This window comes from Spermophilus citellus, assembly GCF_964194105.1.
Source record: "Spermophilus citellus genome assembly, chromosome: 3".
NCBI classification, from domain to species: domain Eukaryota; kingdom Metazoa; phylum Chordata; class Mammalia; order Rodentia; family Sciuridae; genus Spermophilus; species Spermophilus citellus.
In genome coordinates, this window is record NC_138184.1 from 229,271,365 (window position 1) to 229,295,042 (window position 23,678).

Genomic DNA, 23,678 nt, shown 5'->3' on the forward strand with positions numbered 1-23,678 from the left:
TGAGTGCCTTGAACAGCAAGTCTCAAATATTTTGGCCTCAGGACCCCTTTATGGTCTTTAAAATTTTGAGTACTCCAAAGAGCTTTCATTTTCATGAGTTGTATCTTTATATTTTCTGGAATATATATTTATGTGGAGTCATTTTAAACCTGTTTGTGCATTAATTCACTAAAAATAACAAACCGTCACGTGTTTACATAGAAGACACATCTTTATGAAAATAACTACCTTTTATAAAACCAAAAAGTACACTGTTTAGCATTTTTGTAAATCTCTCCCGGACAGCTGGAATCTCATCTGTCTCCACATTCCATCTGTTGGGATTTGCTATTTTGGTTTAAGTTGTGAAGAAACTCCAACCTCACACAGATATATAACTGAAAAAATAGACAAGTATTTTTAATAGATTTCTCAGATAATTTTAGATATTTTCTGGGATGCTATATTAGAACTCAGTGAATGGTACTTTCTTAAATGTTTGTGCAGTGTGGAGCCTGAAATCCTTCATGCACTTTTTGTGATCTGTCATATTAAACTCCTATCTATTTTGCCTTCTGGAATGACTTTTATTCATCGTTTTGTAGCATCAGACTGTGGACATTTGGATAATATTAGTTTACTAAATTATCCAGCTTTTCCAGATATTACACGTTTCATAATACAATGTCAAAAAATCATATTTGTTAATATCACCACCATCTCATCAGAAGGGCCTTAAAATATTAGGAAGGTATCAAGCTCACAGTGGTGGAGATGAGTTTCTCAAAATGGAAATTTTCATGTGAAGACTCAAATTTTGTTATGGGCAACACTTTTTTTTCTGGTTCTGGAGGTTTAAACCAAGGGAGTTCTACCACTGAGCTACAGCCCCAGTCCTTTTTATTTATTTATTTATTTAAACACTTTGTTGAGACAGGGTCTCTGAGTTGGCCAGGCTGGCCTTGAAGTTGCGATCCTCCTGCCTTGGTCTCTGAGAAGCTAGACTTACAGGTGTGCGCTGCTGGGCCCTGTTGGGCAACAAGCATTGCTGGTTGTTTTCCTTAAATTGAAGGCTCACTTTTTGTAGAAAATATTTTGTAGAAAATATCTTCCCCAAACCCTGCGCAGCTGCCCCCGCCTATACCTGGCTCTGTTTACCAGCTGGCCTCTCCCCTGCTTCTCCGGGGAGGCCACAGTGGACTGCCGGGTGTTGAGTCACGGGAACAAGGTGGCTTTTCTGGGGAGAGAGCTGCCCAGTAGGAGCAGTGTGTCATAGAACTGGTAACTCACTGGAAACATGCATCATCCCAGCGCTTGTCCTCAACGCAGTGCCTTCCTCCAGCGTGCACCAGAAGCCTGGGTGCAAACTTTGCAATTTGCTATGCAGAGTATCAGGAGAACGTGCATCAAAGGTCAAGGTTTAACACAACTCATGACTTCATTGTGTCCCTAAGGTCTTCTTAAGGGAAGCTGGCCACTTCTTGTCCTGAGCGTAGGGTGGTGAAGAACGCTGGTGAGCGTCCCCTGTTCTGCACAGCTGCCCAGGAGGGGTGTCATCAGGTGTGCACCCTCAGGGGAGAGCAGGTGGGACCTCAGTATTGTTGTGAAATGGTCTCACCCGTGCAGCCCCTGGAAGCATTGGGGACACCGAGGGTTATGGACCACACTTTGAAAACCATCGAAATAAAGGAGCCTGCATGGGTGACTGTGCCTCTGGAAAGGAACTATCCAGACTTCAGGGGAGTCTGTGACAGAGACAGGGGTTAGCAGGCCTGAGCTCTCATGCTCGCCGCTGCCTGTTCCGGGCGGGTTGGACCTGCTTGCTTGCTCTTTTCTTTTTGCAGAGCTCGGAATTGAACCCGGGCCTCACAGAGCCAGGCAAGTGCCCTACCACGGAGCTGCACCCCAGCCCTTGATCCTGCTTTCTGAGAGGAATGAAAACAGCACTGTGTTGCTTCACTCCTACAAATGTGCCCACACGGTCAACTCTGCACAGCCTGCACAGCTGGGGTGACACTCGGGTAGGTCTGTGGGAGACCACAGGCACCTGTCAGGGTCCAGCCAGTTTTCATAGGGACCAAATGGTGAACTGGGTGTGCCTAAGACCTAGAGGTTTGCCATTCCCCTTAGATTGCCCTGAGCGGTTTTGTTTCGCTTTACTCTCTTGGCTCCCAGATTGGGTGAGGTTTTGGAGACATCCCCTTGGGTTCCCTATGTATGAAATAGCTTTTTGTTTTCCATTCCTCTCAGAAAGCAGGATCACAGGCCAGGACACCACTGTGGGATTGTGCTGATGACCATGATATGCATTCCAGTGGTGACCATGGGGTCTAAAGAAGTGAGCTGGGCATAGGGGATCCACTGGCCAGTGCACCCACCCCGAGCTGGACCTGTACCTGGCTCTGTTTCCTAGCTGGCCTCTCCTCTGCTTCTCTGGGGAGGCCACAGTGGACTCCTGGTATGAATGTTGAGTCAGACTCTGTGCCCAACAGTCCTCAGAAGTCTGGATATTTCCTTTCCAGAGGCACAGTCACCCGTGCATACAGCTGTAGGTTCTCTGAAGAAGGGGACTGAGGCTCTTTCTACTGAAGACTCTTGATCCTGTGTTGTAGGGGTTGTGCCTCATATACACCTTCGGCCCAAGAAGGTCTGATGACTGGGCAGGTGATTATGGCTTCATTATTAGGCTACCTATAGTCACCTTCTAGGCCATCCATCCCTGATTCTTTTCAAGTGCACAAATTAAGCAATTCTCCTCTTGAGTGCCCAGTGGAATGAAGAGCCACTATGCTCATTACACTACCTTCCCAGCTCTGTGGATTGGCCTCTCCTGGCTGCCACTTGACCCGGTTGCAATAATTATGGGAGGAGCCCTTCATCAGCCTTTAGTGACAGTTTCCAAAACAGTGTCCTAAGCTAATTTCTATAAGACTTCAGTAACAACCTGACATCTATCCATTCTGGATGTTCTGCCTTGAGTAGAACAATTGCTTTTTTTAAAAAAAGTGTAACACCACTCTGAGGCACCCCCAGGGGGTTAATTTTTGTATTACAGTGTTTCCACTCTTGCTTGTTCCTCCATTAAAAGCCCAAACAGTAGTTTACTCAGGTGATGATTTTATGATAATTCTTTTTTTTAAAAATAGGTTTTTTAGTTATTAATAGACCTTTATCTATTTATATGTGGTGCTGAGAATTCAACCCAGACAAGTGTGCTACTACTGAGCCCCAGCCCCAGGCTTTATGATGATTCTTATATGATCCAATGTCTATGAGAGCTTAACATATTTTTAGGCTCTTTTCTGGGTGTCACAAGAAAACAACAATAAAGAAGTTTAATAACCTCAGAAATTAATTACCCAACATACTAGATTGCCTACAGTGTGGGCAGCTCAATAGCTCTTAATTGAAATGGAGGTGTGGCCCACACAGTGGTGCACATCTGTAATCCCAGCTACTCAGGAGGCTGAGACAAGGATATCATGAGCTCAAGCCCAAGATCAGTAAAATCCCATCTCAAGAAATAATCCACCACCAAGAACCAACAAACACACAGCCATTCTGTCGACTCAGAAAGGCTTGGCATTAGGGTCCAATTATGAGCTCAAGCTTAAAGAATGCAGCAGATGTCCCCAAGCCTGCTCCCAGTGATGGCCCTCAACCCTGGCTACATCTTCACATCAATCCAGTCTACATGTGTGGTCCTATGTTCCTGCTGGAACCAGAGAATAATATATAGTTAATGGTCTCAAAATTGGGCACATGAATATCAAGTGTGTGAAACAATCTATGGGGTGTGGTTTGACAATTTCTTCCATTAGTTTCTTTTTATCCTTTGAAAAAGAAAGATTGTGTACTTTACCAACATCTTGTTACCATGTCACCAGCAGACTCAGTTTGCATGAGGTACATGGCTCCTCAGAGGTCACACAGGAAAAGCAGTGCCCCCCCCCATTGCAGTGGCACCCTTGCTTTTGTGTGTGTGTGTGTGTGTGTGTGTGTGTGTGTGCGGGCGCGCACTGGGGATTGAGCCCAGGGCCTTGTGCATGCAAGGCAAGCACTCTACCAACTGAGTTATAGCCCCAGCCCACCCTTGCTCTTTAACTTTCAGCATAGTGACACATGATTGTTGTCTATGTTTAAATAACCTCAATGGATAAGAAAATAAGCTTTTCATATATAAACAGGGGTAAGCAACTTTTTAAAAAGTGTGTGGAACACTCCCCCTTAAGTTGTAGCCTGCATGCATGCCAGTCACTCTATCCACAGAAGTTCTTCTTAATAGACAGAAAGCTTGGATTTTCCTGGATTTTGTTATGCACATGGAGAAGGTAAACATTAGAAATGGCTTCTCTAGCTATTCCTATATTTTACTGTACTTGAAAAAGTTGGTTGGGAATGATCAAGAATTCTGTATGTTGATTTGATCTTTCCCTTGTCATTTCTGAAAACAGTAAGTGGTCTTTGGGGTGCCCATGGACCAAATCATGCTTCTGTGGATTCATATGTTGAATCCCTAACCCCCGGTGTGACCATTTATGGAGAGAGAATCTTTCAGAGGTAAGTAAGGTTAAATGACATCATAAGGGTGGAGACCTAGTCCAATAGGACTCTGGCCTCTCTCCTCCCCCTCTACCATGTGAGGACAGAGGGAGAAAGTGGCTATGTCCAAGCCAGAAGAGAGCCCCCACCAGAATGTGACAGTGCTGGCACCCTGATCTTGGATTTTCAGCCTCCAATACTGTGAGAATATAAACTTCTGCTGTTTAAGCCACCCAGTCTCTTTGTTGTGTTTATGGCAGTCTGCACTGACAGAGCGAGGGCTCAGCTTGCAACGATGGTGACATCCTGATTATTAATACAGTAAAACCCACAGAAGCAGAGCTCAGTCTTAAAGTGACTTTCAAATTCAAACATCATTTGATTTGGGGCAAGTCACTTTATCTCTAAGACACAGTTTCCCCAATTATAAAATAGGGCCAACAGTAGTCCACAAAAAAATTTGAGGTATAATCATAAAGGGACACTTATTTAATGCTTGGTACATAATGAAGATTTTATATAATTAGAGCCACCCTTAAAGACTCAGTGATTTCATAACATTGTGATGGATAGCGTGGGTAGGAAAACTCTGGCCCACAGCATTCTTGTAAGGGGGATAAAGTCAGGCTATGTGGTGCATTATTTATTTTTTCTCATTTCCAAACATGTAGCTTAAGAATCAGCTCCAATCTGAATGAAACAGATGCACACTGTCCCATGGTAGAAGACGTAAAACGAGTGTTTTTCTATATGCCTATGATGTGGCTTGATCACAGACTTCAAGTAGCCACCGTAGACATCTGGGCTTGCCCTCTGATGATAGTGAGGGGGCTACAAACTGGATCCTCTAAGGAACAGGTCTGAGTCGACATCCTGTGGTCTGTGAGTGCCAGTGACCCCACCCAGCCTGGTGCCGCCTTCCATCATCTGCTAGTACCTTCTGCAAGGGTTTTGCTGGGTGGTGTGCTCATTTGCTGGGAGTGTGACAGCCAAATGTCACAGACTGGATGGCTCTGACATAAGGAATGTCTTTGCTCACAGTTCTGGGGCCTGGAAGTCCGAGAGCCAGGTGTCGGCAGGCTTGTTCTGAGTCCTCCCTCCTTGGCCTGCGCAGGGCCACTTCTTGCTGTACCCTCACATGGCATTTTCGCTGCACCCTCAGCCCTGGCGCCACCATGTGTCTCCAAATATCCTTTTAAAATAAGCACCTTAGTCAGACTGTGTGAAGATCCACCCTAATGGCCTCATTTTTAATTAACCACCCCTTTAAAGAGCCCATTTCCAAATACAGTTACACTCTGAGGTTCTGGGGATTAGGGCATCCGCGTATGATTTTGGGGGGATCAGGGATATGTTCACCCATAACAGGTGCTAACCCAGGAAGTTCTGTCCCTTGATGCTGCCTTTTAAGATTTTTATCAACTGATATTGGGCCCATGCTTTAAGATTAAAAGCTGTGACATTCTGGTTTCCTGCCTGTGTCTGTGTGTGACACACTGGACAGAGTCTCTCTCTTCTTCTGGAGAGAATCTGTTGACTCTCCTAGTGCGGGCACTCCGTTCAGTTCCCATCTTCACGCCACTTCAAAGTCTCCAAAAATGTCCCCAGCTGTCCGGGCCTGGACTGCTGCTCACTTAGGTATCCTTCAGAGGCTGTGCCCCTTGGGCACGGGAGACCATCACCAGCCCACACTGCCTCCGAAGATCTAAGTGGAGAGCTACACCAAGGCCCCCACTGCTCATGCTGCCCCGCAGGTCACTGACTCCTGAACCCAGATGCAGAATTGTTTAGGGAATTTTTCTTTCTTTTCTTTTTTTTTAAATAATAACAATCACTATCAACTTTTATTTAACTTTTTTAATAATCTTTGTTCTTTTTAAAATATTTATTTATTTGTTTATTAGTTTTTTAAGTGGACACAATATCTCTATTTTATTTTTATGTGGTGTTGAGAATTGAACCCAGAGCCTCATGCATGTTAGGTGAGTGTGCAATCACTTGAGCCACATCCCCAGCCCCAGGGAATTTTTTCCAAAGGAGATTTACAGTTTAGAATTCATCCCAGTTGATTTTATGACCCTAGAAGGTGTCGTGCTCTAAGCAAGCGTGAGCCTGCTTCTTGATCACAGCCACACGCTGCAACACTTCTCACGAGGTCATTTCAAAGGGTGTTTGGTGAAGCAGCCCGGGAATACTCCTGTTTTCAATGAATAATATTTTCACCAGCCTTTCCTCAGAGTACCCTCCCCCACAGGAGGAGTGCCTGTGTCCTCAGTGCATTCTCTTGATGCTTTACTCTGTTACAAGCAGAATCTTAGAAAAAAAATATTTATCATTTTGAAATAGTTTAAAGCCTTCGGGCCAAGGTTACTTGTAAATGTATGAGATTTCATAAAACCCTTTGAATGCAATTTTTAAAATATTTAATGCCACCGACTGTTCTGTCATGTAAATTTCATCTTCTTTCATCTTGCTGGATCACGCATCTCTCTGTGGGTGCTTGAAGTCAGGATTTGGGGCAGGCTGTTCTGTGGGTGCTTGTGTAGTTGTCTATATGTGCACTTGAGGGAAGAGTTCAATGCTCCTCTGCTTTCCTGAGTGCCATGGAGCTTATGTAACACGGTGCATTCACCTTTCCCTTCTCAGCAGCAAGGCAGCAGAGCCCCTGGGGACCCCGCAGATTTGAGGAAGGCTGTGGAGCATCGCAGCTCCTAAACCTCAGCCACCTCTGGAAACAGCCAAAAATGCCACCTTGCCTTTTCCCCTTTAAAGAAAACAGTCCTTTAAAGAAAAGACTGCGTCTAGTGTGAGACAGAAGCACTCCTATGCTGGGATCTGGAGGAGAATGCCCCGGACGCCTCACTCGGGGTTGGCACGCGGACACCAGCACCCTCCAGACCTCCTCCCGAGGGACGTGTGCGGGGTGGTCGGAGGAAAGGCTCGGGAAAGTTCTTTGGCCAACTTGTTCCCCGCAGGGGACCCGCTTCACACAAGAGCGACAGGACCGTGGACAGCGCCAATCGCGCGCTGGGGCGGGGGAGGCGGCAGCACCGCGGACAGCGCCAGAGCCGCGAGCCGGGAGAGGGGTGGTCAGCTGACTTCTGACGTCGGGCTGGATCCCCACTTTGATCAGGCAGGTCCGGGGGGCGCGTCGTTCGCTCTCTGAGCCGCCGCCCCAGACGCGCGGTGGGCACCGGACAGGGGCAGGGCAGAAGGCAGTTCCCAGGGAGCAGGCACCTGTCCGGCCTCCCCGCGCGCAGCTCGGCCGCTGCCCGGAGAAGCGCGGGCACCGGGCAGCCCTGGGAGAGCGTCCGCCCTGACGCACAGCCCCGCTCCGGGCACCCACAAGCCGCGGGGCCGACCCGCGAGACGTTGGGCTCCGAGCGACCGGACAGCGTCTCCGCGGAGGTGAGGCACCCGGGACGAGTCGCCTCTTAGGCGGCCCTGGTGGGAGGCTCAGCTCCTTGACCCTGCTCTCCGAGACCCCGCCTGCAGCCCGCCTCCCCCCTCTCACTCCATCTCTCCCGGACGCTCACCGGCAGGAGGCTGGGCCCCATTCACGGCGCTGCCCAGAAAGCTTGCCACTGACTAGAGGTTGCCAGCGCCCACACTGGCTCTGGGGGCAGTGGCCACCTTGAGTCCCCTGAACACCCTTTGTGCGAGCACCGTGGCCGGTGTTCTGGTCCCGAGATGGATTTGCCTGTGAACTTGACCTTTTCCCTCTCCACTGCCTCCTTTCTGGAGCCCAACCGCAGTCTTGGTGCGGAAAACCTGCGCCCCAGCCCACCCCTCCCCTCGGTCTTCGGAGTGCTTGTTCTGACCCTGCTAGGCTTTCTGGTAGTGGCCACGTTCGCCTGGAACCTGCTGGTGCTGGCGACTATCCTCCGAGTGCGCACTTTCCACCGTGTGCCACACAACCTGGTGGCTTCCATGGCCATCTCGGACGTGCTGGTGGCCGCGCTGGTCATGCCGCTGAGTCTGGTGCATGAGCTGTCGGGGCGCCGCTGGCAGCTGGGCCGACGTCTGTGCCAGTTGTGGATCGCGTGCGACGTGCTTTGCTGCACAGCCAGCATCTGGAATGTGACGGCCATAGCCCTGGACCGCTACTGGTCCATCACGCGCCACCTGGAGTACACGCTCCGCGCCCGCAAGCGCATCTCCAAAGTGATGATCATGCTTACCTGGGCACTCTCGGCTGTCATCTCTCTGGCCCCGCTGCTTTTCGGCTGGGGGGAGACATATTCTGAACACAGTGAGGAGTGCCAGGTCAGCCGTGAGCCCTCCTACACCATCTTCTCCACCGTGGGCGCCTTCTACTTGCCGCTGTGCGTGGTGCTCTTCGTCTACTGGAAGATCTACAAGGCCTCCAAGTTCCGCGGGGGCTCCAGGAAGACCAACAGAGTCTCACCTGAACCTGAAGTTGTGGAGGTGGGTGCTGCAACGACCCTTAAAAATACTTCACTTGCAACTGTGCAGGGTTTATCTCTCCTACTCCTCCCCCATGATGCAGAAAAAATAACTTTTTGGTTGGGGGGGGGGGGGCAGATATCCTGGAAAGAGAAAGTGAACACCAGACCTCCCGTGGTGCAGAGCTACGCATGTCATTTGTGGCTCTGAGGGATTATTGCCGTACATATAAAATGAGGGGGTTGAGCTCCATGTTCTGCTTGATCCCCTCTGGCACTAAAACCATGTGGGTCTGAAACACCATTTAGAACATCCGAAAAAGCTGGTGTCTGGGGTACACTGAGTCAATACCCTGGAAAAACCTGCATCTTCCTGCCCTGAGAGCAGGATACCCTTGGGCAGGAAGTGAGCATGATTGCTAGAAAGATTGCCACGTATCAGTCACAACAGCTTAGGGTTTTGTTTCAGCCCTTTGTTCTTTGCAAATTATAGCAACTGAATTTGTAAATACGGCATCTCCTAGGCTACGAGCTGTCATTGTAAGCATCCTTGCCTCCTGGCATAAGATTAAAGATGTTTACAATGGTCTCAGTGCCTGCATCTGCTGTCTGCTTCTGTTGCCTTGTGGGGCTACTTTCTGGGTCTGTCCCCATGGCCCCATAAGGCTGCATATGCAGCTGAGGGCCACTTGTCTGCCTTCCTGATCAGGAGTGAAACTGCAGGAGGAAATTAAAAACCAGGGCAGATAACTCCCCTGCTCCCTACAAGCAGCACCGAATATGTGACAACAGTGAAGCCTTTTCTCATCTTCTCCCACACTTGCTTCCCTGCTTTTTGTTAACTCTTCGTAATCTGACCCTGTGAATCAAAATTCTGAAGTTACAGGAAAGCAGAATCCACTGGATGTGGAGACTCCCCACCCTTCCCCTCTTCATGACCAAGGATGCCCCTTTGAACCTCAGTCACATATTTAAGTTGTTATTGGCTCCAGGACCACAAATACAATTAATTTATAAGTGTATGTATGCACATTATGGCTTGATGCAACAAGTCAAGGAATGATAACACGTGGTCTTTGCACATGAAGAGTTTTCTCTGGTGAGGGAGATGGACGCCCCTCTGGAGCCCTGCATGTGGCTGCATTTCCTGTAGTCAGTACCTCATTCTGTCCATACCGAGTCATTCAAGCTTAGAGGGACCAAAGTTGTGGCTAGGGGAAGAAGGGGAAAGTATTATTCTAAAAGAAAGAAGGAAAAAGGGACCAGAGGATATCGTGTCCTCAGCCCAGGGTGATATTGCAACCCAGGGAATCCTGACTATCTGGAGACATCTGACATCTGGGCAGGTGTGCCAATGGCATTTGTGCAGAGAGGCCAGGGCTGCTGCCCAACATGCGTGATGCACAGACTAGCCACCTCAGACCAAACGTCCACAGTGCCACATTTTGGAAACTCTGATCTGTTGAATTTCTACATGATACAAGGAGTACGGCCAGGTATAAATGCTAGGGCTTCCACTACAGAGCCCTGAGCCAGCTCCATGTGTGTGACTGTCCACCCAAATTCCAGGTCAGGAGCAAGAGGACGGGCCACCTCCAAGGGCCTTCTTCACATGAACCTTCTTCAGCCAGGATGCTCATCCAGGCAAACATGGTTTTCAGTTAGCACCACACACAGCTTTAGGAAGCAAAATTAATTGAAGTTCTAATTCAAGACTTATTGTACAAGAAAGAGCACTGCTCTATCTCTCTGCTTTGATGATAGGGGAAGCAAAAGCATTATGTCATCTGTGTGTGTGTGTGTGTGTGTGTGTGTGCACGTGCGTACACACACACACACACACACACACACACCTTGTTTTTGCTCTCTTTGCCAGATTACTTTTGGAGTCAGATCCTGTGGTTTGCAAGGCCTCTGCATGATCCAGGGCTCTGCACATGATGCAGGGCTGCCTTGGTCCTTATGTTGAAGGGTTAATTACAAACCAGGCTTCCTGATTGCTCTGTGATAATGGGTGTCAAAATTTCTAAATACAGTTCTACCACCAGCTAGCTGTGTTACCTAGGGAGACCACATCCCATCTTCCTAGTTTCTTTATCTGCTGAGTTTTATTCAAATTTATGCTGAAGCCCTAACCTATGTGAGACCCTCTGCTGGGAACTGCCACACAAGACCAACTGGCCTGTCCTTGCACAGGATGAGGGGCCACTCCTGAAGCTCTGAAGCAATATGACAGACAGCCAGGCTGGTCAGGCATGCCCCCCTGAGCAGAGAGCAGGACGCAGGTCTTAAGGGTGCGCTGGAAGGTATGGAGCTCAGGCTCGGCCCTCAGGTGTGAGGGTATCGACACCATCTGAGCAAGCAGCTGTTGTTTGCTTGTATCTCTGGGGGTGCTCATTGAGCACACCCCTGGTGTGGGGCTGACTGGCAATGTCTTGGCTGGGCACAAGATCACGAGCCACTCACAGCTTTGTAGATTCAAACAGCAGTTCTTTATTCCCGAACTCACACCGGCCTCTACACACGTTCAGGGGAAATCCCAGTTCTGCCGCCACCCAATTCACCTACTCCATGAGGCTTTTTTCCAAATCCCATTTGAATCTCACGAGAACTCAACGGGAACAAGCAGCAGGAACACCCTAATCCCAGCAGCAATAATCTTCAACCTCCAACTTCCTTAAAACCCATATTGTCTTAAACCAGGAACGCCCTAAACTTGTCTTAAACCTGAACGCCTTAAACTCAAGGAGCAGGATACTTCCTCAAACCTGATCAGCTCTAAACCCGGATCCGCCCTGGTCCTTGAGCAAGGTCACCTTACATGCAATGTCAACAGCGAAATTCCAAGGCAAGTCCATTTAACATGGGGTACGCTGGCAAGGAAATTTCGATGCGTCATTTCTACTTGGCAATGGCCCTCAGCAGCTGACACTCAGAGGCTGGTTTGTAAAAGCACCATCACCAAACTGAGTTGCCCAGGATTAGTGGAACAGCTTAAAGTTGGCTCTGCATTTCAGTCTTTTCCTCAGTCTACGGAACATTCAGTTTTCAGTCCCCCACTCTTGGACCTCATGTAGCCAAAGCTTCTGGAGAGACCATGGAGAGCTGTCCACGTTTTCACCCCTGGTTTTGGTTCTCCTTGAAGGTGAGGTTTCACCTGTGAAGAGCTGATGATAAGATCGCGTGTCCAGGGACAGGAGTGTGGCTCAGTGCGGGAGGACATGCCTAGCATGCAGAAGGCTCTGGGTTCCATCCCCAGCCCTGGGAACAGGGAGGACTGCGCATCAATTAGCATGATTTTAGCCTTCTTTAAGAGTCTTGTGTTAAATCACCCATCAGGTCAGCCTTGTGCAGAAGCATGTGAAGTCCTGGACTCTGAGCAAACAAGTGTAACTAGACACACTATAAGGAAGGGACCCGAAGAGCTCCTGAACGCTCCTGAGATCTCCCAGTTCTGCTCTGAAAGCAAGTCCCAAAGGTTCCAGGCATCTTTCTATGTATCTAGGTTGACTTTTCTTCTAGCTTAAATATAGATAATTTTCTGCTGTATTAATCCAATTACAGCATAAGGAATTATCTCTGCTTGCCTAAAAGAAATGTAAGGCTATTCCATTAATCATGACCATGTGGGTTAGGATACTTAAGCTGCTTTATTATGGCCTTAAAGCCTAGGCTGTAAAATTCGCTATGCCACCAACATGGGCATTATTCACTATGCGTTTTTTTTTTTTTTAATGAAAACCTGTATTTATCTAACTTCTATGAATGTGGTCACTATCATAGTGTTTTCACTGAAAAAGTTGTATCCTCTGGAACTTTGTAAGGAGATACAGTTCACGAAAGTATTAAAGAGTAAACCCTAGAGTGACCTGATTTATGGTTCTGTTGGGCACTTCACCTGGCTCCTGGGAGAACATGGAGAAGCTTCCCTCAGCACAGGATGATGGCCCAGGATCTATGCAGGAGGTCAACTTCAATGTGATCAACTCCAACGTAGTTGTAGATGCATGGTTCATGAGTACTACCCAAAGATCACCAATTCCCAGGGTCATCTGCTTGTTTCAAGGCTTTGGTCAGCCACCAGTGTCCACACTTCTGAATTAGAGGCCCTCTGGAAGCCCTCAGTTTAGAACTATTTTAGGTGGCACCAAGTTATCCAGTAATTTACATTATTCTTTTTAAAGAGTACCTGAAGAAGATGCTTCTATAGCATGTTAAATAAGTGAATTATTCTGAACACATACAGTTGTTACTTTAGTATTTTAAAGTATTTATTTTTTAGTTATAACTGGACACAATATCTTTATTTTATATTTATGTGGTGCTGAGGATTGAGCCCAGTGCCTCATGTATGCTAGGCAAGTGCTCTACCTCTGAGCCCCAGCCCCAGCCCACATTACTTTACTTTTTAATCTTCTCTTTTATTTGAGTAAATTGGCATGTCCTGGAAATGGCCACTGTTCAGCCATTGAACAATTTTACTTCTGCAGGAAATTGAATTTCATAAGAGAGACTGGACTGCTTATTTTTTTTTTTTTTTGAGAGAGAGAGAGAGAGAGAGAGAGGGAATTTTAATATTTATTTATTTTTTAGTTCTCCGCGGACACAACATCTTTGTTGGTATGTGGTGCTGAGGATCGAACCCGGGCCGCACGCATGCCAGGCGAGCGCGCTACCACTTGAGCCACATCCCCAGCCCCTGGACTGCTTATTTTATATCAAACCTGGTTTTGTCCATTTTATTAATATTTATTAAATAAAATATCCATCTCCAAACAATAGTCAGTTGGAGCATGGACCTAGTGTTGCAAAGGTCTAATCTATACAAAGTCACGTCAGTTTCAGAAGCACCATCAGGATGCTGTGATTCCATTGGCTGAGGATTTTAGAGTTGCCTGGTCCTGTTTGTTTGAGCACTGGCTGGTACTGGGAAGGGAAAATCACTACTACTCAACTGGCGGGAACCATTGGGTCATTTTAGTTAGCAATTGGGGCACATTACATGTGGTGACCCAAGATTTAAAGGCCTACCCTAAAGTGTTGACTACTTTAGTTGATGCTGGCAATTGGCAGGGAGGCAAGGCCTTGGTGACTCAATGAAGTGGGGACTAGAATAGGTCATTGTTCTTCCACAGGTGTGACCTCGTAGTGAGCTGCATAGAGCATGGCTCAGCATGTTCTTTTATGTATGAAGATAAAAGTTTGTGACAACCTAGGAAGAATTCATCTGAATTCATGCATTCTATGCCAATGGATCTGTCTGGCTGTGGGGTCTCCTGTCCTAGGACAGAGGTTCCAGTGACTTCTTGAGCTATATATAGGTATTCTCATGCCTAGATCAACTACAGTCTGGTCAAGTAGAGGGCTGCAGCTCTCATCTGGAAGCAGATCCTACCTGTTGAACTTGTGTATATGTCACAGGAATGAAAGAAGTAGTCTTCTGATAATGACCTTGAACATCAGTTGTAAGTTGGAACATAGGATTGCTAAAGATTCTTGCTACTTGAATTTTTCTATCAAACAAAGTTGACTTTCCCTCAAGCCTTTAAAATATTTAGTATGTAGTCATAAATTTGTCTTTCATTATTTTCCTTTACCATCTGCTACAACCAATCATCTTGTTAAAGAAATTATTTCCTGTTCTTAATTTTTAAAGACTTACTACAAGTTGATTTGCTTCTTTGCTTTAGCTAACTTTAAAAATTTATGCTGAATGATCTGATGTTCTGTAGTGGAGTTAGAGGTGGTCATAGGGAATCTCACACAGCAAGAAAGACATTCATAATCACCCTTGGATGGTGAGAAGGGTGGGGATTTGTTGGGTGGTAACATCTCCCTTGAAGTTGCTTTGTTGGACAGACTTTAGATGGCTGTCAATCTGCTTTTTAGCCAGTCTAGGATGTTGAGCCTCTTAAGGACCTGTTTGCTGGGGTCATACATATATAGTAAGGCTGAGGCTGGCAGGACTGACCGTGATGCGTAGGACAGAAGCTCTGTGCTTGCTCAGCAGTTTATACTTGTAAACAGTGCCTCAGGATCTCAGATCTCTGACCACATAGAGGCAGGGAGGGGCCTTGCGATTACTACCCCAACCATCATTGAGCTGGACACCAATTAAACACAGTGGCACACTCACAAATTTCCAGGACAGGATGGTTCTCCCAGATGTTTTGTAGGAGACCCAAAGCAAAGTTTGACCATTAGTTTTTCACAAGCTGGCCAGTTGTCTAATAGTCCTCAAAGCATCTTTGACCCTCAGGTCTGCTTGAGTTGCATTGGAAGCTTACCAGGCCTATGCCTTCTAGAATAATCACTTTCATCATCATCAGAAAAAGGCATTCCAAGACCCACAAAAAACTGAACCCAAGACTTTGTCCATATAGGCAAACATAGCTAAACCCAAGTCAGCAGCAGTAGAGCGTAATAATGTTTGCTAGTGGTACAACTTCAGACAATAGGTCTAAAGCTTTATGTAATGGTCTAAGTCAATGACCTAATGGTAGACCTCTCAATCAGAAACCTAGGTACTTCATACAAAGACCTTGGCCTTGTGACCTTGTGTAAGGACATACTTGGTTACAAACCCTAGGATAGTAAAGTACATTGAGCAGCAAAGCCCAGGGGACTCAGAGGAACTCAGACCACCAGCATCAGTACTTACCTACAGAGCTGAAGGGCAGCTGGAGTTGGGGCCCAGTGAATGTACCTGGGGTCCAAGGGTGCCACAGTCCTCAGGGCCTGAGTGGGACCACCAGAACTGTGCAAGGGTGAGATGGAAAGATGGAAAGACCAGCTGATTCATGGCACCGATTGTTAAGAGAAAGCTCTGTGCTTCAGGCATTGGCCCCAGAGCAGAGAAGCATGTGCGCCATCCATGGGGGTTGGGTGGCAGAGTGCAGGGGTCATTGGGAGGAGCAGTGAACTGACATCATCTGAATGGTAGGGTTGCTTGGGCTGAGAGGTTCTCAGAGCTGCACTTTTGGGGGAGCCTGACCCCATCGGCTGGCAAATCATGCAAATGATTTTTGATGCAGAGCAAAACACGTGCCACCCAGTGTGACCACCTCCTCAGTGTCACCTGTGGGAACTTCCTGGGGGTGGGAGAGTCTGGCCAGGATTGTTTTTTCATTTTTGGACAATGGGGAAAAATGCTCTCCCTGATATGGTTTTGAAGTTGAGTTTATTTAGGAAATTGGTAAGTGTCCCTGTCTCCTTATTGCTGAATATTGCATACACATTTCTACAAATGAGTCCCTAGAGACACATTCCCAGATGTGCATAAATAAGATCACAGGTAACTCTGGTTCTGTCTGGGGTGTGAGCGGGATACAGGAAGAGGGATTTTTCACTTCCTCTCATATCTGATGTTAAAGATTACAGTGCTCTAAACTAGTTGTTCCAATATTTGTCTTCTTTTCAACTGCACAGCACTTGATGTTTTACTTTTTTAACAAATGCCAGCAAGGCTACCATCCAACTAGAATAATGCATACACTGACCATATTATTTTAACCACAGTGTTCTTATTTCCATCTCAGATATTCTGAATGACAGATCTGTCAGTGTCTTTTGACTCCAATTTATAAATGTATCCACGCACTGGTTAAGCGGTTGGACTCAACCAGGCATATTTTCTGATAATCCTGGTGCTGATAAGTCTGCATGTTGCTTAAGGACAAGCTCCTTTAAAATACTCTGAAGCCACAGGATGCTGGAGTCTGGAAGACCATTCAGTCTCACCTGCCAGAGAAGCACCGATTGGCCCAGAACCAGCCGAGCGTTTTGTTTGACTCAATCTGTGAGTTCATCCATCGCTTGCAACTCCTTGGAATTCAGGCCGCCACCTCATCAGCCATTCAGTTCCCGTTCCCTTGAGAGCTAAAAATAGGACTGGCCTGGAGAGGAGTTTCTTTCCCAGGAATTCCATTTCCTGGGGGAAGGAAGTGAGCCAGGGCTCAACTCTGCAGGACCCTTCCCTGCAGAGGCCCGGGGAGTCACCAGGAGGGCAGTCCCAGAGTCTGGAGTCTGTCCCACAGGTGGAGATGCCTGCAGTAGGCACACGTAAGGGCTGTCCCCTCTGCTGAGCAGGCAGATGCCCCTGCCGTGCCACCTCCTCTCAGATGCAAGTGGACAGCCCAGCTCTGTCACTATGTCCATGTCCCAAGTTGGGTCCCACAGGCCTCGGGTTCCCACACTAAGCCCCACACCTTCCCTCAGAGCGGATGAGCAGGGCCAGCCCAGGGGCACCTGGCTGGGCCTGGCTGCGTCTGGCAGGTGGGACAAGGGGGCTCTTCACAAAGCTTCTGCTTGTGTCTTGCAGGTGAAGAACTCTGCTCAGCAGCCCCAAATGGCGTTCACGGTCCGCCGAGCCACCGTCACCTTCCAGACAGAAGGAGACACGTGGCGGGAGCAGAAGGAGCAGAAGGCGGCCCTCATGGTGGGCATCCTCATCGGGGTGTTCGTGCTCTGCTGGATCCCCTTCTTTGTCACCGAGCTCGTCAGCCCCCTCTGCTCCTGGGACGTCCCTGCGGCCTGGAAGAGCGTCTTCCTCTGGCTTGGCTACTCCAACTCCTTCTTCAACCCGCTCATCTACACGGCCTTCAACAAGAACTACAGCAGCGCCTTCAAGAGCTTCTTCTCCAGGCAGCACTGAGGAAAGGCTGGCCGGTTCTCCTACAGCCCCGGGGACATCCTCCAGGTGTCCCAGGCCCACCTCAGAACTCGGTGGGCTCGGTTCTGCACTTGCCTGAGGGACAGGCCTCCGGAGGCTCTGGTGCCACCACCTGGCCCAGCTCCTCTGCCACGTTCTGCGGCAGCCACTCGCCTGCCAAGAGCCTCTCCCTCTGCAAGCCCACCCCAGCGTGGCTGTCGGAGGAGGCGGAGGAAAGGGAGGAGGCAGAGCAAGGGGAGAGGGAGGGACGTCAGAGTGAGAAGCCATCATGGGGGCACGGTGGGGACGCGGTGGGGAGAGAAGATCAACGTCCCAGCTTCCTGCAGGAGCCTCGTTGCAGGGTTCTGCCTGGGGTCTGGTGAGATCTCCCGACTGAGTACTGGGTATTTACGGTTTTTACTCACAAAATATCATCTCCAAACATATTAAAGGGCATGGCCTCTTCTGTGAGACAGTGACTTTTGGCTTTAAGATTTTGTTTGTGGCATTTACACACACACACACACCCGATGGAAGTACAAGTGTTCCAATTGGTAGCTTACTCCAAAGCACGACCCATCGGCTTGGAATAGGATCTAAGAACCAAATTTAGTATTTTATGCCCTTTTGAAGCAACTGTCCACAAACACCAGAAAAATTGACTAGTTTCAAAGAATCTGCCAAACTTGCTGATTTGCTCTGGGTTTCGTGTGCATGGAATACCTTCAGTGTTTCTGGGCAAAGGCCATCATCCTGGGGTCATGGGGTCAGAGTGAACCCACTGTTATGAAGTTGCGGAGTTCTTGAACACAGAGGCACAGCCAGTGACCACGAGGACACGGTCACCAGGCGCGTGTGCTTTACCAGGACTTGATGCATCTGTGATTGCTGCTTTGTTGGCCTGTGAACTCCTGCCAGGAAGCCGACCTGGTGAGCAATGAGGAAAACATTACCACGCCACAGGTGGCCACCCTCCACAGAGCAGCAGTCCAACTGGCCAGGCAGGACGAGGTGCCGTGGCATTCATGACCACTTAAGACTTGGCCACACCCACGTCTCCAGAGCCAAAGGACCTAGAAAAACATCCCCAAAGAATCTGAAGAGATAGTAGACACTGTCTTTCTAGAATAGTGTGTGTGTGTGTGCTGACCTCGCACCAAGAGCAGATGGTCCCTCATCCACAGGGACCTTCAGGCCAGAGGAGTGTGTCACCGTCTCAGGACAGTTAGTTCTCAGCAAAATCCCCACTGATTCACTGCATCTGCAGTGACCATGGCCACAGACGTGAGCAGAGGATCTGTGGGTTAAATCACAGTGCTCTATAACAGGATGCCTCTCTATAACCATGGAGAAGCCGTCTGCTGAGGGGTCCCTGGTGAGCGGGCAGGAGAGGCGATGGGCTTTGGCAATCACCTTCAGTCGGACAAAACGTACTTCTTTAATTGACCAGAAGTGCAACTGCTGTCTTCCTCGAAGGTTTTGACCTTAAGTGGAGCAGATGTTCCCCAAGACCAGAGACCTACCGTGTAGGAACATTGGCCTCCAGTGACTGTGAGGGAGTCCCTCGAGGGACTCCGTCTGAGCCACTGTCTCACATCCACACAGGATGGACAGCAAACTAGGCCTCTTCCTCATCCCTAAGAACAGGCCTCAGATCCGTTAACAGTTTCTCACAACAAGGCTGTGCCACAGGTAATTGTTAAGCAAGGGCTTTTTTACCTCACTCAGAACTGATAGAATACATTGGAGACTCCTTGGGGAACCCTGTGAAGTGCTTGCAACGTGTTCTAAGTCGAGTAAAATCCGAGCTGTTTTCTTAACTAACCATGGCTCTTTAGTCGGGAGCCCTCGGTGTGACCAATCTTAAAAGCAAAAAGCAAGTAGGAGCATAATGGTTTGCCTCTTGGCTGTACTTCTTTGAACTCTAGGTATAAATAAACCAACTGTTGGTGTCTAGGTTCTGTGATAAATATGTACATAAGGTACTGTATTTCATCCTGTCACACCAAAGGATTCTGACCCCTCCAGATCACCCCTGTCATAGCATCTGGTGACTTCACCCACATCAAGTAGCAACCAAATAACAATAAACCTTGGCCATTGCCCAAAACTTTAGCCTATTCCTGGCCAATAAGCTCCCTGTGGCTGCTGTGTCCCTGTCCTTGCGTAAGTTCAAAAGCTGTGTCTTACAAGGCTCTCTGAATTATTCTGGCACACACAATAATAAATGTGTAATACATGGTGTAGAATAGACTTCATCAGTTAAGCTTTCCAAAATAGGAAGTGAATGATGATTTCTTTGTGTTCTGACTTGAACTTTCGTATCCCATTTACTGCGAAGCCCGTTATGGGAGGGAATGTCAGACATGGGGCCTCATGCTGAAGTCAGGCACCTTGTCTGCCCTGCAGGAGGAAGATTCATTGAGGGACTTACCCGGACACGTCTTTAAGTTTCCCTTCCTTCTGTATGTATCTTTTGCACTACTGAACTCACAGATATTTAAAAGCACACACTATTATTTACTCACTTTACCTGTCTCCACTTAGAACGAGAGAGGTCCTCAAATGCCATTTGTATTCCAGTGTCATAATAGATGAAGCCATCCAGCAAGTGACCCACAGAAGAAAAAAGTAAACTCCGACATGGGAACCCAGAGAGCAGAGTCGGAGCAGGTTGAAGTGTCAGGTTCACCTGGATGTGCGCGTGAGGGCTCTCATGCTCTCCTGAGGTCAGCGTTGTTAGTGAGAGGCATGTTTCCTCCAAACTTTTCTTACATGGAAATTGGGAAGACGTGTGGTTCCAATGCTTCCCGACTCCCCCATGGTTCTGCACACCCAATAGAGAAAGACGTTGTTATGATATTAATTCAGTCTCCAGCTAAGGTGACTATCAACCTTTTCATAAGATGACTAGGATGTGTATTTGACGTGTCCCAGACAGCGCTGACATGATAGAAAACATGTTCTCCCTGTGATAGCTACAGCAGAAAGCACTTGGTGTACAAGAAGGAATAAGTGGCAATTAATGAATTATTTTGCTTCCGTTTCAGTATGAAAAGTTAAACAACTTTTCATGTTTATCCCAGGGGAGAAATATCATGATTCTGATTTTGATTGAGTCTGTTGTGTGCAATTCAAATCCTCTCATTTACTCTTGGTTGCAAACGTGTTATCAGGTTAGCAATAAACCCAAATCACAAACATAAGGAACCTATTAAACAGCAGCTCCCTGTCCTTGTGCCTTAAGGTAGGGAAACCGAGGGGAAGAGGGTATCCTGCACATCCTGGATTCTCCACGGCCACCAGGCCACCCGGGAAGCTCCTGCAGAAGATGTCCATGAAACAGCAGCTCTGTCCCCACTAAAGATGTCACACTAAGAAGGCAGTTCTCTGGAGACGGACGGTCTTATACTCCTCAGGGTCATTTCAAGTTTTGATTTTCCTTGTAGAGTGGTGAGGGGCAGTAGCTGCTTCTGACTCTGTATTGACCCAAGGTCATTTCATGGATCTTATTCCTGAGATGAGCTGATTATTTGCTGCTCCTCCTAAGAGGGGCCCTTCTGCTTCTGTGCTGGTTTGGTGGCCTCTGTGCTCTCCTCATCATCCAGAGGCCATGAATGCAGTGACCTGTGGCCCTGCTGTGAGGGAGGACTTAGCCTGAGCCTGAACTCACAGTGCACATGGATTGCTAGCTGCGGTTGACTGAGCAGGGGGAGACGGGGCTTCTCGGTGTGGGCCAGTGTCGGCCCTGCACTCTCTGGAGCTCAGGGGCCCCGACTGGCTGCCTATGCGCGGCTGTGGGCTGGATGGTCTTCCTTCATCACAAGGCGCCCCACCTGGCCTTGGCCTCATTGTGCATGCAAGGCACCTGCCCAGGGTGCGGGCGGCCATCTGCAGGCTAAGTGACTCTGTTAGGAACTGTTGGTTCCACAGGGTTCCTTCCAGCCGTCTCTGCCTTCTGCTCTGGCTACATTCAGCCTTCAGCCTCCTGGAAAGGACACCTGCCTTCAGACCTCACCTTCAAAGCCCACGACCCTGTCACCCGCAGCCTCCTTTGCCAGCCTTGGGCTGGAGGCTGCTGGGCCAGCGTGGCTGCCCAAGGCAGGATGTCAAGGCAGGAAACTCAGGACAACGTCCAGCTAACTCACAAGGTTCCCTCAGTGTCAGAGGCCACCCTGGACCAGGAGTGGTCATCCACATGTGTTAGGCGCTGACTGCATGCAGGGCAGGGTGCTGAGCACATGAGGTTCGCATTTGGTCCTCACAGCGGCCCTCTGCAGTGGAAATCGACACGAGGTCTCTTGAGTCATGTAAAAACTAGCAGGATTAGAACCTAGGTCTGACACCAAAACCACGCCCTTTGGCTCTGCCCGTAGCATGGAAGCAGCCTTTAGAAGTGAGAAATGGTGTATGGGGTCCAGGAGATGGCAGAGTTTGGGCAGCCACTGCCTCCCGATGTCCCCACCCAGGGTACCTGCACACCAGCTGCAAAGGAGCCAGCTTCCCGAGGGGCCCTTTGAGCCTTCTCCACCGCATCCTTATAAAATCTGGGGCCTGGGTGTCACCCATGAGTGACCCCAGCTCTCCAGTCAGCCCTGCCCTGTGTCAGGACCAAACAGACTCACACACTTTGGCTGAGGGCCCAGTGGGTCCAACACAAGGTTCTGGACCGATGGGAGACTCTGGGTAGGAGTCGGGAGGGATTGGCGCTCGAGGGTGACTGGGTAACTGGTAAAGGGAGGTGCTGATGCTGACCTCCGTACCCTTAAAGCCCGGGCCACATCACCTTTGGCAAATGCCCCGTGTTGCCCTTCCGTCCTCCCAGGACCTCTGTAGACCCTGGTGGAGAGAAGCCACACTTCACCCGCCTGCCCTGCCAGCTCTGGAGGGAGCCTGGGGGCTGCAGCAGAAGAGGGAACTCGTCCCCGTGGGCAGTCTGTGGTGAGTGGGAGCACAGGGCAGCAGCAGCTGGGCCCGTGGGCCTGTGTCCGGCCCTTGCTATACTCCCTTGGAGTGCCAGCACTGCCACCGCAGCTCAGCAGGGTCCCCAGCTCCTGGGTGGCAGAGCGGGTGGGCAGCTCCCCTTTCTGAGGACCTCAGCCCTGGTGCCTGCAGGTCAGGCAGCTGTGGGGTGCCCCTCTGGGGCGCAGCTGGGCCCGGCTTGTGTGAGCCTCTGGGTCTCGGCGATCCCTCCACCTCTCCCTTCAGCGGCCACCTTGTCCCTTCAGCCCAGTCTGTCGGCCCTGCCTACACTCTGCATGAAGTTCTGTTACTGGGGCTGGTGGCGCTGCACTTCCTGGCTGTGCTGGGGACGCTGAAGTGACGTGCAGGGGGCAGGCGCCATGTGCCAAGGCAGGCTGGCTAGTGCGGGCCCCTCTGTGGGGTCCGGTCTGCTCAGGCCTGGTGGCCGGCCCAGCAGCTGCCGTGCTCCTTTATTGTCACCACTGCACCTCCTCCTCTGAGGCAGCCCGACAGGACGGAGGCGCCATCCAGCCTCCAGTGGGAAGAGGTTTTGGAGGTGAAGCCCCTCAGGGCTCCCAGAGCAGGGTGTGAGGTGGGGTTGGCAGCGACGGCAGCTCCCGGGCTGCCTGCCATACTCTCCCCTTGTCACTTACAAACTCTGATTTTGCCCTTTGTGGTGACTCAGGGTGTCAGCTGACCGCTTCTCTGTGAGCAGACAATTTGTAGCAAAAGCAGGGAACAGCAGGCGCAGCTGCCAACCAAGCACCTTGCAGCCTCCGAGGCAGGTGGTGGCCGAGGTATGGACTTTGCTCCTGAAGATCCGCCGCCGGTCTTCTGAGTGCTCAGGGGCCACGCAGGGGTTCCCTCCCTCCAAGTTCAGGGGTTCCCTCTGCTCTCCAAGTTCAGGGCTGTTCTGTTGCGTTCCTTGGTTTTCAGCTTTCTTGGAGATGGTCCGTGGGGGACTCCGCCGGTAAACACCAGGGTGGGATAAGGTGGAGGACTGCTGACCTCCCAGCCAGAAGCAGGGGGATGCACCTGGGGTCTGGATCACCGAGCTGCTCTTCAGCAAGTGCTCAGGACTTTGAGTCCATGGGTTTTTCTTGACAGCACCCCGTATGGGGTGGGACAGTCCCCGAGGG

At 49.3% G+C, this 23,678-nt stretch overlaps 2 protein-coding genes across 2 annotated transcripts in view; both read left to right on the top strand.

The window, feature by feature from the left end:
• INSIG1 (insulin induced gene 1) overlaps window positions 1–23,678 on the top strand; it is a 222,088-nt gene that overhangs the window by 35,661 nt on the left and 162,749 nt on the right. The gene's annotated exons all lie outside the window — the stretch shown is intronic.
• HTR5A (5-hydroxytryptamine receptor 5A) lies at window positions 8,212–17,580 on the top strand (the record flags this gene model as incomplete). Its single annotated transcript, XM_081284195.1, has 2 exons — window positions 8,212–8,949; window positions 17,248–17,580. The coding sequence occupies 2 exons, from the start codon at window positions 8,212–8,214 to the stop codon at window positions 17,578–17,580; spliced, it is 1,071 nt and encodes a 356-aa protein (XP_081140321.1).